General features: G+C 42.4%; 1 protein-coding gene across 1 annotated transcript in view; it reads right to left on the bottom strand.

The window, feature by feature from the left end:
- Positions 1 to 10144, bottom strand: part of arhgap22b (Rho GTPase activating protein 22b) — a 73242-nt gene extending 63098 nt beyond the window's left edge. Inside the window, exon 1 of the mRNA XM_084078136.1 lies at positions 10013 to 10144. Within this exon, the coding sequence (XP_083934262.1) occupies positions 10013 to 10055 (43 nt within the window). The 5' untranslated portion in view covers positions 10056 to 10144. The remainder of the gene's footprint in view (positions 1 to 10012) is intronic.
- Between the last annotated feature and the right edge of the window lie 5732 nt (positions 10145 to 15876).

The following is a 15876-nucleotide window of genomic DNA, read 5'->3' as shown; positions in this document are numbered from 1 at the left end:
CGGCTCTGCATTCTGTTCTGCATGGTTTTCAGGAGAGAAAAGGCTGTTTTCTGCATAATGCCAGTGATCTGTTTAAATGGCGTGCTCTGCGGCAGTGTCATTTACAGTAGATGGTATTTAAAGCAGGGTTGAATCATCGCCGTGTGACTCACGTAATATCTCAGGGGGGGCTCCACATAATGCTGTCATATAATTTACCATAGCACACGTGTGTGAATGAGGGTGTGTTGCTATGCTTGTCAGGGCCAAATGTATAGTATAGGCCAAATGTATAGGATATGTATATTAGAATTTGAGAAATAGACATATTGTGAGGACAATGTTCCTGTTCCTCACAAGATGAATGTTTGTTTAATGCTTAATTGTGGCTTACAATTATTAAAAGATTCATGGTTGTGACCAGGTTTAGGATTAGGCATTTAGAGGTTAGGTTTTAGGGGTTGGGCTTAAGAGTTATGCCTGATTTGTACTTAGTTGGGTGCGGGTGTGATGCACCGAAAATGTATCAGCTTTTTTCAGTTATACAGCTATATGTACGTTAAAAAGAAAAAGAAGAAAGGGTCAAAATGGTATTCGTGGAATTGCCTTCCTAAAATGTTGATGTCCTCACCAGTATAGTAATACAAACGAGTGGGCGTGTGTGTGGTGTGGTGTGGCGTACAGTATATACGATGCAGTGGGGTTAAGTAAACACGTGGTGGTGTGTGGGTGGTGTTTATTTCAGTGTGTGGGTGAATATTCAGCATACCAGATGAACTGATAACCATGTCACTCAGTGAGCTCATTAAAAACAGACATGATGTCACCATACCACAGTGACACAGTGATGGTAGCATGCTACCGTCTGTTAGCCATTACACAAATCCTGTTTAGGTTCCGTTATACTCCGTATAAGTCCCATTGAGATCTCAACATTAAATCAAATATATGGATATAAGCCTATTGCACAGTAGAGCATTAAGTTGGAAGCTGTGGTATCAGAAAAGGACAGCTGCACTCCAAGGAAGTCATCCAATCCAGTAGTACCCCACCTGTCTGTCTGTCTGTCTGTGTGCTGGGGAACCCAGTACACACCTGTCTGTCTGTCTGTCTGTCTGTCTGTGTGCACGGATCGTCTGGTATGCAGTGACAAGTCCTTCTCTCCATGAATTGAGATCTCATTTGAAACAAGCCATTGCGGCTTTTATGAGCGATCCATTTTAGCTGACCATGTATTGTAAACTGTACTTCCATGTGCTTTTTCTCTGCAAATCTTCTAAATAAGGTATTCAATCAATCAATCAATCAATCAATCAATCAATCAATCAAAGCACCTCTACTGTAACAGCTTTGGTAGCAGCGTCCTGAAGCACACTATCCAAAACACCACAACATCCTATTCTTCAACTATAAATGTCACTACAGTTCCCAGATACCGTTCATACTCACTCAGAAACTTGTTGAAATGTCTCACGCACTCCCTTCTCCTCCAGGCTAGCGTGTTTAGTTGACCACTATGCAGTTATTAATGTCAGCCTTGTTATGGTAGAAATACTGAGTGAAAGAAACCCAGCTCCAAACACACTTAACTTTCCAGTTTGTTTTAATAGGGTTACACACAAATATCCTCACTGATAACCTGGCTGGCACTTAATTTAGTGACAACATTTACCATATTATAGGACTTTTCACCTGTTTCTCTCACTCTCAGACTGTCTCACTTCTTTCCTCCTTTTTTTGTTTTTGCCCCAAATGATTTTGAATGTAAACAAGCATTCTGATAAGCTGAGAACATAGGCAATAAGGTTGGATGAATCAGCAGGTCAAGGCTGATCTGCTCTGAGTGCTGGTTTCTCTTGGAAATAAACATGACTTAGGCTAAATGAGTGTTTTTTTGCCTAAGTCAATTTTTCAATTCATCCTTTGTGAAAACCTTCAAAATGTGAGTTAGGCAATTATGCTATGAGGCTAACGATAGTTTTCCTTTTCCTTGAACTGATGTAATGCATGTTATCCTTCAAAATAATTGGAGAGAAGAGTAGGACAGCCTTGGCAGGGTCTGACTCTGAACCCACAACCTTGGCGACATAAGAGGGCAACTCAACACAGTGAGGCCTCCTTTGAAAATGATATTTCTTCAGTTCCTGTTGTAGTCATTGCAGCCAGTTGTTGTCAAGTGCAAAAATAACAGCAGTGGGTACGTGGTTTAGCACAGACATTAATGTCAATGCGAGATGACAATTGTATAGCTGGAACAATTTGAACATTAATGTCTACATGAGTTTATGTATTCAAGTCACGGACACCTTCCATATTGACTTTCATAAGGTCACAGACCCCCATTTCAAATGATTCTATCTACAGAACCTGGATATGAAAATATATTTTGAAAATGAATACTTAATATATGTCTAAATCAGTGGTTCAGTCAGGATCACGTCAAAGTAGATTTAACCATTTATTGCAACAAATGGAATACAGTTATGCTTGGCGTTAAAGGCTCCGCTCTTGGAGATATTCCCTGAATTATGTCCAAGCAGCATGCTAATCAAAATCAGGGAATGTTAAGCCCCATCAGGGAATGTTAAAAACCCCCATAGGGATACAATATCAAACAATAAGCAATACATTGACATAGTGTGAATTAGAAGATTTAATATCACAAGTATTTGAGCCTATGCCAGACTCTGTTCAAAAGGTGGAGGCTGGGGTGGAGGAGGCAGCTAAGCAGCAGTGAAGCAGGCAGCAAGTCAAGCAGAGACCTAGTGAATGCAAAGCTGTATTTAAAGGGACCTCTTTGTTAAGGCTGTGATTGGAGTATGAATGAGCAGTGGTGTTTTACTGAAGCATTATTTCTAGAATAGATCATGTCAAACAAATTGATTTATAGTTAAATTAAACTACTCATTTGGTACAGTATGTATCAGGTCTTGGTGGTAATAGGGAGGTATACATGCCTGTGTGGTGTGTGTGTGTGTGTGTGTGTGTGTGTGTGTGTGTGTGTGTGTGTGTGTGTGTGTGTGTGTGTGTGTGTGTGTGTGTGTGTGTGTGTGTGTGTGTGTGTGTGTGTGTGTGTGTGTGTGATCATATCTGCTCTTAAATGATTGCCTTCCCAAATGAACAAATGTGGGTCCATAGATAGAAATCAAAACACAAGTGGCCTGACATACTGCACTGGAGGGATATATGATATTGCACGCACGCACGCACGCACGCACACATACACACACACACACACTCTATCAAACAGAAACTCTTACAGGACACACACATATGCGTATACACACACATACAGAAGCATGCATGCACGCACGCACACACACACACACACACACACACACACACACACACACACACACACACACACACACACACACACACACACACACACACACACACACACACACACCGAGCATATCACTTAATGCATTTTGGAGCTGTGTATTTATCATGGACAGGAAGTGGCATAAACACCGGAGCCATCTCATCCATTAAGGTGTCACTATTTACTATAGCTAGACAATATCACACACACATGCACACACATGCATGCTTGCACACACATGCACGGACACATGCACACGTGCATGCATGCACGCACACATGCAAGCGCACACACCCACAGAGGCAGGCACACAAGCAACACAATCCATGCATAAACACACAGATGTGCGCCAACCCAGATGCACCGAAACACACACGTGCAAAGCCACACAGACAGATAAGCGAACACACACACACACACACACACACACACACACACACACACACACACACACACACACACACACACACACACACACACACACACACACACACACACACACACATACGCGTGCACTTACACACCAGTCTGAGCAATTCAATTTCATTAGTGTGTGTGTGTGTGTGTGTGTGTGTGTGTGTGTGTGGGGTGATTGATGGTGCTTGGGAAATTGCATCAGAGCGTACAGGTGGATCAGCCAATCACTGCTGATTAATGACTGAACCATTTCACTGCTAGAGTACAGAGTTGTGTGTCTACGTGCGTGCGTGTGTCTTTGGATCAGTCGGTGTACATTTATGGTATGTATGTTTGTGGGATGTGTCTGAATGTGTGTTTGCAGATGCATATACTTGTATGTATTTAAACACATTGTTGCCTTGTTGCTACAGTACTCATATACCATGCATATGACTGTAGATTCTAGCATTCAGTGCACATGATCCGGTGCGTAATCTCTTTTATTCATTTTTTCATTTGCATACTTTGTGTGTGTGTGTGTGTGTGTGCGTGTGTCTGTGTGCATGTGTGACTGTGTGTGTGTCTAGTTCTTTCATTTAGTGCACATAGTGGTGCTGGGGTTGCGTCACGTGCCGTGCAGAGTGTGTGTCACTGTGTAGAGCTACTGTTCATCACAAAACCATGGTAACGAGAGAGAGAGAGAGATCTGTTCTATTCTCTCTCTCTCTCTCTCTCTGATATGTGAGCTGGCACATTTTGTGTAGGTGTGTATGTACAGTATGCGAGTGTGTATACACACTCGCACACATACTCTATGTATTTGTATGTGTGTGTATGAACAGTATGTATGTTTGTCAAACTAGAATATGTCCAGTGGGAGATTATTGTTTACCTGAGTGATGCTCATGTATGTAAATTTGAATGTGCACAAACATGCAGCTGTGTAGGCTACAGCACCCAGAGAGAGAGAGAGAGAGAGAGAGAGAGAGAGAGAGAGAGAGAGAGAGAGAGAGAGAGAGAGAGAGAGAGAGAGAGAGAGAGAGAGAGAGAGAGAGAGAGAGAGAGAGAGAGAGAGAGAGAGAGAGAGAGAGAGAGAGAGAGAGAGAGAGAGAGAGAGAACTACAGTAGATGCCATCAAAGCAGCTGTCATCTCTCCAACCTTCTGCGCTGCAATCTGAGATTCATTGTGATGAATTCAACGCCATTTTAACCAAATGGTAGAGTATGTTAATACTAGACAGACATAGTTTCAATGTACACATTATTATTTTGATAGTATATTGTTTAGACTATACCGTCTCTCCTCTGCATTTGATGTATGTGTTCACCTTGCTTTGTGTAAATTGCTCTGCATAAGAGTGACTGCTAAATGCCTACATTGTAAATTGTAAATACAATATAACTAGTACATCAGTATGGTAGAGTATGTTAATTCATTGTATGGACCATACAGATGTACTAGATATATAGTATTAACATACTACCATACAGTATGGCATGTTAATACAATATAACGAGGAGGACATGTGCAGTGGTTGGAGGTGGTCTCACTTCTCTTACATTTGAGACATTTAGACCCTGGTGTTTGTTTGTTAGAACACCTACTGGTGGTTGACAATGTCAATAAAGTTATTTGAAGCAGACATCGCACCAGATTGGAAAACTGGATGTTGTAACTCGGACATCGTTGCAATTAAAGGTAGGGTAAGTGATCTTTTTTGGTTAAAACAAAAGGTATTTTGTTAAAAGGTTAAAGCACTATATTCTGATAGTAATCATTGCTATAGAGCGTTTGTTCAGTAACAGGAGTCTCCCCGTCTCTCCAGCACTTTAATAAACAGAAAATACATTTTCCGGTAGGTGTCAAAATCTCAGCCAATCAGGAAAAAGTACCCATTTTTAAGCTTCATTTTTATAGTGTTCCAGTTCCAATTTTGTCTGCTCATTTCTTAGTGTCATCACTTCCAATTTCACTTGTTTAATCTGTATCCTGATTGAGTTCTCTATCCTGATTGGATAAAATTGGAAATGAAACTGAAACTGAAACGAAAATGCATTTTCTGTTTTATAAAGAGCTGGAGAGACAAGGAGACTCCTAATACTGAACAAACACTCTATAGCAATGAGTACTATCAGAATATAGAGCTATGTAACACTTATTTTAACCAAAGCAAATCACTTACCCTACCTTTAACTCTCTCTGTCGGGAGAGAACATCAAACTTACGGATTGTAGCTTTAAAGGCCACTTTCTAAAAATGAACAGAGATAATCCTGCAGTTGCTGAATCACCCCATCAGTTGATAATCTGATGGATTATCACCCAGAATAACCAGCATTCCCCTTCTTACTCTTTAGTGGCTTTGCGGACCACAATCAATCATGTGCCAATTTACAAAAGGCATGCAGAGAACGCTGAGCTGAGCATGTGTTCATATCCCTGGTTTGACTATGTCTTCGTTTTAACCTTTAGTTATGTTGTTTGATGTCTGTAAAACACTTTGAGATGGCGTCCAGTACGGGTTCACAGGGCTAGTGTTCCTGCTCGCTACCGTGGACGGGTTGAGCCTCTGGCGCTCCCACGAACATAATAGGCTCTATGCACAGAAGCCACATTGGAAAGAAATTGGGCCCCTAATAAAGGTAGACTACTGGAGAAACTCGGACAGTTAGAGCCTTTTGGGGCGGCAGTGGCTCAGGAGCTGCAGTTTGGGAACCAGTTCAATCCCGGGCTCCCTCAGAGTTAGTGTTGAAGTGTCCTTGAGCAAGACGCTGAACCCCTAATTGCTCCCGATGAGCAGGTTGGTGCCTTGCATTGGTTTCCTCCACGGCCGGTGTGTGAATGTGTGAATTTAAAGCGCCTTGGATTATAAATTATAAATGCACCATTTGCCTTTTCTTTTATTAAAGGTAGGGTAAGTGATATTTTTTGGTTAAAACAAAAAGTCAAGTAAAAGTATTTTGTTAAAATGTTAAAACACTATATTCTGATAGTACTCATTGCTATAGAGTGTTTGTTCAGTATAACAGGAGTCTCTCCAGCTCTTTAATAAACAGAAAATACATTTTCCGGTAGGTGGCAAAATCTCAGCCAATCAGGAGAAAGTACCAATTTTTAAGCTTAAAGGAGTAGTTCACCCAAAAAATGACTTATTTTCTATCAATTGCACACCCCATGAAGCCTTGAATCCATGGATTTATTTTTGTTTTCGTCACATTCCTAAGCCAATAATTTGATTCCCGTCTCCTACCGGCTAATGTATCCGGTAGAAGACACAAAGTAGATTATTTGTGTCTCCTACCGGATACACACCCGGTCATCAAATTATTGGCTCAGGAATGCCACAAAAACAAAAATAAATCCATGAATTCAAGGCTTCATGGGGTGTGCAATTGATAGAAAATAAGTCATTTTTTGGGGAACTCCTCCTTTAATTTGTATAATGTTCCAGTTCCAATTTTGTCTGCTCATTTCTTAGTGCCATCACTTCCACACTTTCACTTGTTTAATCTATATCTTGACTGAGTTATCTGTCCTGGTTGGATAGAATTGGAAATTAAACTGAAACAAAAAAGCATTTTCTGTTTAATAAAGAGGTGGAGAGACAAGGAGACTCCTGTTACTAAACAAACACTCTATAGCGAGAATGAGTACTATCAGAATATAGAGCTATTTAACACGTATTTTAACCAAAGAAAATCACTTACCCTATCTTTAACAGGGTGCAAGAAAAAAGGTGACAGCATTTCGATATGACTACATCTTTGTGTAAGTCAACAGTACAATACAATCACTATGTTACACAATGTGCCGACAGAATAGGGTTGAATAGTCGATCATCCTTATCAATAGACCTAGATGTTTGACTCTGTCCTAAAGACGTCTAATGTGGAATAGGCTCTATGCACAGCAGCCATATTGAAAAGAAAGCGGGGCCTCTTCAAATGATACTAAGGCTCTGGTCCATTCTGATCAAACAGAGTCAGGGTGTTGATATTGTGCATGTTGGCTCACTGGAAACACACCAGTGGGTCTCAAATTGGGGTCCAGGGACCCTCACGGTTCCTTGAGGGGGGTTCCAAATGGCCCCTTACGGGTGTGTAACTCTGAGAGCGTACAAATGGAACCAAATGGCCCCTTACGGGTCCGTTTGGTTCCATTTGTACACTCACAGAGTTATGGAGGTTCTTGAAATGAAAAGGTTTGAGAACCACTGTGCTACACTAAATGGAACACCTGTGACAGAAGTAGGAGGCCCAATTTCTTTCCAATATGGCTGCTGTGCATAGAGCCTAAATTCTGAAGCTAACTGAAACAGTTTGACTGAAATATTGCAATGATAGTGTGGTGCCAAATAGTAAACTCACATTCTGACGTGGAATAACATTTCAGTTGAATGTAGTTTTCTAGTTTATTGTGGACTCGTGTGAAGACTCTGATTTATTGTAATTTGCTAATGATTTGCTCTCTCTGGGAGAAGACAAATCATTCTGTCCTGTTTGTCTCGGATGATTAATTTAAGTACAATCAAATCCAGATGGTAACTGTAGTCACACACGCACATCCACCCACACACGCACAACACGCACTTCAAAATATTAGTAGCGCTGCAAATCAGAACACACACAGACCATAATAGGCTCACACTCATGGATAAACACACTCGCACATTAATACCAACATTGGCGCTCATGGGAGAAGCGGCTGTGGCAGTGTGTGCATAAAGATGTACTTATTAGTCACAATCTGAATCTGCTTATTGGCCAAGTGGGCCAATAAGCAGATCACACACACGCTCTTGTGCGCATGCACACACACACACACACACACACACACACACACACACACACACACACACACACACACACACACACACACACACACACACACACACACACACACACACACACACACACACACACACACACACAGAGGCAGTGACAGGCAGCTGACGGCTGTGTGATAAGACCCTGCCTTGCAGCGTTGAAACCAGAGATGCCGCTAATAGAATTCACACCAGCGCCACTTCTCTCTGCTCTGATTTCTCTCCTCTCCTCTCCTCTCCTCTCCTCTCCTCTCCTCTCCTCTCTCTCTCCTCTGCTCCAGCAGTCAGCTGTAGTAGTAGTAGTAGAATGCTAATGTGTGGTAGCGTAGCAGAGCCAGGCTGTAGGCAGCAGCTGTAACAGTCCCCCTGTACTGCTTCATTCACAAAATATGACACACACACACACCGGCTCACACACATTGGTTCTTTCGTAGAAGTAGTGTACAGTATGTGTGCGCGTGTGCGACTGTGCGTCTGTGCTTGACTGCATGATTACATACAACACACACACACACACACACACACACACACACACACACACACACACACACACACACACACACACACACACACACACACACACACACACACACACACACACACACACACACACACACACACACACACACAGAGAACAACCTGTTCTCATGTTCAAATGTAATCATCACATAAACGTTTGCACATGTGTACGAGTGTGATCAACACTTTACAGTGCTTCAACCGGATAGACTGCCACCACATCTGGATAGACTAGCAACCCACATCTGTAATCTGGACACAGCGCTATAACACACATCCAGATAGACTCTCAGCACATCTGGAGCACATCTGAGTAGACCACCAACACACATCTGGACAGACCACCAACACATCTGGGTAGACCACCGACACATCTGGATAGACTCTCGCTGACAGGTTATTATCCAATAGTTGATGTAGAACACAGATACACTCTGTTGTATTCTGTTAAATTGTAACGATTCATACGTTGTCGTGTGAGGGTGTCACATACCAAAAATAGCAAATCTACAGCGGACAATAAGTATACTCTGTTTGTTGGCTCATAGCATCAATATACAGCTAAGGTTTTACGACTGCTTGAATAAACAGTGTTTGTGCTCATAGACTGATCACTCATAGGCTACTTTGAATGAAGGTCAATTCAATAAATAAAAGGGTTCAGTAAGTGAATGAAATGTCCTTCTTTTACTGTCCCTTAGTCTGTGCAAATTAATGCATTAAATATATGAACAGTATGTATTAGTAGACTCCTGTCCTGTCTGACATTAAGGCTGATTAAACCGTTGATTAAACATGTACTACACATTGTGGATGACTTGTAGATTACACATGCTGTACGTTACTTGTACATTATACGCTGCTGATTATTTGTAGGTTACACATGAATTACTTAATACTTAATAGGATTACCCCCTACATCACTCGTAGATGACTTGTAGATTAGTGTTAAAGTGTATTCTTACCTCTCCTGTTCTGTCTGATCTTTGGACTCAGCATGGCTGTCATTGTGGCGTGTCACTGCTGTCTTCTCCTCAGCATGTCAACGTAATATGTCCAACAATACTCCACTCCTCTTTCCTCTCCTCCTCTCGCACTCCTCCGTTTCTGTCTCTCTCTCTCAGTAGCAGCAACAGACCATCCCTCTCTCGTCCTCTCCTCTCTATAGCAACTCTCTCTCTCTACTCCTCCTCCTCTTTCCTCCCCTCCTCTTGCTCCTCTGTTCTCCCCCCACCTCTCTCTCTCTCTCAACAGCAATAGACCATCCTTCTCTCACTCTCTCTCAGCGAGACATTCCTCTCCTCTTCTTCTCCTCTCTCCTCTCCTCTTCTCTCTGACCTTCTGCAGTGTTCTGCCGGTAGTAGAGGGGGTTGGGAGGAGAGCGGGGGTTGGGAGGGAGGGGAGGGGTGCGGTGGAGGAAGAAACACCCCTCTTTTTCTCTCTCTCTCTCTCTGTCTTCCCTGCACGCGCTCAGTGGCCTCCGCCCCGTCCTTCTTGTTTTATTCATAGAGGTGTGGTCTGCACCTCCCACCAAAGCACAGCTGTGCGTGTGTGTGTGTGTGTATGTGTGTGTATGTGTATGTGTGTGTGGGGGCGTACATGTGCCGGCGAACAGGGGGCCTGATTACGCCTGTTGTGTGTTACCGCGACAACCGCTCTCAGAGAGCGCCGTTCCTGCTGCTACCCCAGTCATGATCTTGTTCAGAGGGTGTGTGTGTGTGTGTGTGTGTGTGTGTGTGTAATAATAGACACACGCCTGTCTGTATACAGTACAGTTTGATCTTCTCTACCACAGTATGCTGTGTACAGTGACAGAGATACTAGCACCAGAGGTGAAATAATGAATCAAATAAACTATCAACCAATCGACAGTCATTTTTAATATGCATATTTTATAACTTCCAAATGTGAAGATATGTTATTGCTTTATACTAATAGGCTACTACAAATATGAATAATAATAGTAGTAGTAATAATGATGATGATGATGATGATGATAATAATAATGCATTTTATTTGTAACACACTTATACATTATACAAAACAGTGTAACACACTTGTACATTTTTACAAATCTCAAAGTGCTACATGGTTTAAAAACAATGGAATAAAAATAACACCGAAACACGACAACAACATAAGATCCTACTTGGGGTAAAAAGTAGAATAAAAACTAACTATAATGTAGGTCTTGTACATTTTGGTCAGATATGAACAAAAACAGTGGAAATAGCCGGTCTACAAGCCTACAACGCGTCGCAATCTGCTATTTCCGCTACGTATGAAAATGTTTGAAAATATAGGATTTTTTTTCAACTGAATTCAGATGAGAGGAAACGATGATGCAAAATAATTGCGATTATCAGGCGATTATGTAATAATCGTAATAAACAATTATGTAATTAACGTGTGACTGTAACATGTTACTGTAATCATTACAAAGCCAAAACCAGAAATGGGTTGCTCTGTGAAGCACGAGGGTGGGAGGCAACCCACCAGGCTGGGATTAAAGCTTTAAGGCTGTGAATGGCGGCCCTTGGTTATTAGTTCTGTTCCATAATGAAACCCCCTGCCCTTTTAAAAAGCGTGGCACTGACAGCATTTTACTCATAAACGCAGAAATAACCAAAGCAAAAAGTAACTGTGATGGACTTCCATCATTTATTTTATTCCCTCCTCCCACATTTTTACCACACACGATTGATTGACTGATTGATGGATTGATTGATTGATTGATTGATTGAATCTTTATTAGCAGTATGCAAAAAAAGCACATTAAAGTACAGTTCAATACAAGGTCTGCTAAGAGGATTTTAAACCCAAGAAAGCCTATGGCTTGTTTCCATTGTGGTCCTTTGTACTCAATTCATCGAAATATTTAATGACAGACAAATATACACTACTATGCAAACATAATTTAAAACAGTTAGAAAACAAAAATGAAAATATTTACAATAAACAGTTCGGGGGGGTGGGGGGGCTTTTAACCACATTAACGATGCACCTGCTCTACCACGTTATCAAAATGTTTCAAAATGTCATAACCAGATGAACCCTTTCATCCCTATTCTGGGAAAGTGATAATAATACACCTGCGAACGTTCTGTGAAAATAGCCGATCTACAAGCTTGTGAGCTATTATATCTGCTAATTTCAATATGAATGGGGGAAAAAAGGAGGGGACCAACTAAAGACCCCTGGTGGACCCTGGTCAACTTACAAGTACATAGGGTTTAAGTGGTAGAAAAAAAATACAAAAATACAAAATCTACAAGCTCACAACCTGTTACATAACGACACAGTGAGCTTGTAGATCGAATATTGTCATCTTACAATTTTAGGACTAAATACATATAATAAATAAATGATCCAGTGTGACTTACAGTACAGTAAGTGAAAGGTACAGTAGGGTCTTGGTGTGTTTGCTCAAGCGCACGTTGACCATGCATAAACCATGCAGGGGAGTGGATGTGGAACCTTTTCCATTACAAGCGCGCACATCTGCTTACAAGCGCCCTCCCACTCGAACCAACGGCCAACATTGCAGGGAACATTAGCCAAAAATAGCAGATCTACAAGCTCACAATGCGACACATTGTGCTTGTAGATCTGCTATTTTTGTAGAAGGAAAAAGTGGTAAAAATAGTAAGTTGTAACTCAAGTCCAGTTATCTAAGACTATGGTGTTTAAATGGTTAACCACGGCGTCTCACATGGTCAGACCCGCCATGTGACGACAGAGTATCTGGATCACAAGTCAGCATGTCCGTGTTTTTGCAAGATGAAACTCACAATGAGCTGCACTGTGAATCATTGTGATGGACCACCTTCGAACCCACTTCTCAAAGTGTTTTTTTTTTTTTTTTAATAATTTTGATTTTTTTTTACACAAATCGTCTCTTTTGGGGTTCCCTGGCACAAAACGTTTTCAGATGGGGTTCAAAAACTTTTCAGATGGGGGTCCGCGGCCAAATACATATAGCTACATTTGGGGGTCCTTGACATGAAAATGTTTGAGAACCACTGTCTGAAGACCAAAAACCTAATATATACTCTGGCCTGCGGGCAAGGGGGACATTCTAGCCTGATTATCAGGTATAATCCCCCTTAGGCTAGTGGATAAGATGTTGGCTTTCCATGCGGGTATGAATCCCGGGCGTTACACGTGGACCTCTTGGTTGAGAAACAGTATCTAATGAGCTGGCTACTGCGAGGTTATTAACCACCCAACCAGCCACAGTTTGCAGCTGTTCTTGTTCCACCATAATAACCACTCATCTGACTGCTCTCTGCTTCACTGACACGCTGTCAAACTGGGACCTATTTGTCATTTTCTCCCCAATTTAGTCACTACCGATTGTTGCAGGCACCGCTGCAGGGACTCGCTCACAACATGTTGCATCGCAAGGAATGGTCAGCTTGTAGATCTGCTATTTTCGTGGTATTTAGAGTAGCCTATTTCTAGTGGTATTGCTACTGTTACATAAAGCAGCACTATGTAACTTTTCTTTAATGAATAAAATGTAATTGTGTCCAATCTGTATGTTAAAGTATTAATACAATATCTATATATACAATTTGAATCCTGCGCCATGTCGGTTGTCAGTATGTATGTACGTTGTATGTGGCCAGTGTGACGTAATCTGACATCACGCCAGTGTGACGTAATCTGACATCACGCCAGTGTGACGTAATCTCACGACAGCATGACATCACGCATGACATCACATCCTACCTATAAATTCTAGGATGCCGTCAGATCGCACCAGTTCGACGGCTTCCATAGTGGGTTTTGGTCATTGGAGAGGTGATGCACGTCACCTCTTTCTGAAGTGGGTACTTTCAAAGCCTGCCGTGGATTTAGGAGAGCACAAAACTCTCTCTCACACTGTGAGGTGCCTGTAAGGTGGCACTGCAAAGTGAACGACGCGTCACGCTAGACGTTCGGGCCGCGTAGCTTGTAACTTATACAATTGGGGTGGTTGTATTTTGTCTCCCTGCTCTTCTATTGAGACATTTAGATCGTGTCAAAGGTCATGTCTCACCTAGACACACGATCTGACACGGATTTATTTATCCCCTGAGCAAGCAGGCAGGCTCTATTAGCTCAATGGTAAAAAATGTCAGGACTTGCGCAGGAAACCAGGTTCAAATCTGGGGTAGAAGAGGAAAGTTACATAGTGCAGCTTTAAGTAAAAAAAAAAAGAGAGCGAGTGCTTTAGCTCTATGTCGTGTTGTTGTATGTGGCTTCTTGTTGCAAGAGATTAATGGAGCCTTTTCCCAGCAGCAGCAGCAGTCATTTTGACGTATCACACAGTAGCCTACATGGTGAACGCAGATGAAAGTACGGACATTAATTCTGGCCATGTTTCATTTCGGTGTCACTGTCTGTGTGCCTATACTGTACCAGTGGTTCTCAAAGTGGGGTCCGGTCAATGTATAAAATATCTATACAGTCAAGTGGTTAAAATGAGTGTGTTGCTGTATCAACAAATTTAGCTGGGGGACACCCTGGAACCCCCACAAGGACACTTGGGGGTCCCCGGACCCTATTTTGAGAACCACTGCTATACAGGGAATGTCCATGCTGGCACACAGTGACACCTAACATGGAACGCTCCCAGAATTAATTTTATTACCTTCAGCTGTGTTTATGACACATCAAAATGCCAGCTGTGAAAAGGGCCCATTTTGCAGTAGTTTAGTTGATGATAGGAAAGTCTGAGCGGAGGGAGACGGTGTAGGAGAGACAGGCGGTAGGAAAGCTGAGAGAGAGAGACGGTGTAGGAGAGACAGGCGGTAGGAAAGCTGAGAGAGAGAGACGGTGTAGGAGAGACAGGCGGTAGGAAAGCTGAGAGAGAGAGAGAGAGACGGTGTAGGAGAGACAGACAGTAGGAGAGCTGAGAGGAAGACAGTGTAGGAAAGACAGACAGTATTAAAGCTGAGAGGGAGACTGTGTAGGAGAGACAGCAGGAAAGCTGAGGGGGAGACAGTGTAGGATGGACAGACAGTAGGAAAGCTGAGAGGGAGACCGTGTAGGAGGGACAGACAGTAGGAAAGCTGAGAGGGAGACCGTGTAGGAGGGACAGACAGTAGGAAAGCTGAGAGGGAGACCGTGTAGGAGGGACAGACAGTAGGAAAGCTGAGAGGGAGAGAAAGTTGAGAGAGACACACAGTAGGAAAGGCCTATGTGGACCAGCATGGGTCTATGTGGTTTGGGGGGCGATATCATGCCATCGACAGACACATTGGTGTGTGTGTGTGTGTGTGTGTGTGTGTGTGTGTGTGTGTGTGTGTGTGTGTGTGTGTGTGTGTGTGTGTGTGTGTGTGTGTGTGTGTGTGTGTGTGTGTGTGTGTGTGTGTGTGTGTGTGTGTGTGTGTGTGCGCGCGTGTGCATATGAATGTGTGCGTTGGGTTACTGTAGTCTGGCTGGTCAGATACTGACAGACACGGCGTGCTTCCATGTTGAACGGAGAAAACGCAGACAGTGCTGTTTTGCTCATGAATATTTATCCATCTTTTCTCTGTCTATGTCTGTCTGTCTCTCCCTCTTCACGGCCCACATCCCTCCCACTAGCTCCTCAGTCCTCACCCTCTGTTCTCCACACAATGTGCTTTTACTTTAACCACCTGAACCCCATGTGGTTGACCGGAGTTCCTCAGGGCTCTATACTAGTGTATTGTTTGTGGGAAAAGTTTCTGCCGGAAATAGCTGGTCGACAAGCTCACAACGATTTTCTTTGGCCAATCAAGAATAGCTCATACAGATCTGCTATTTTTGTTTAAAGAATCGTGCAAATGTGTGCAAATCTTTGAATATGTATATATTT

This window comes from Gymnoscopelus microlampas, assembly GCF_963454915.1.
Source record: "Gymnoscopelus microlampas genome assembly, chromosome: 14".
Classification (NCBI taxonomy): Eukaryota; Metazoa; Chordata; class Actinopteri; order Myctophiformes; family Myctophidae; genus Gymnoscopelus; species Gymnoscopelus microlampas.
This window is presented reverse-complemented; position numbering and strand designations above follow the sequence as displayed.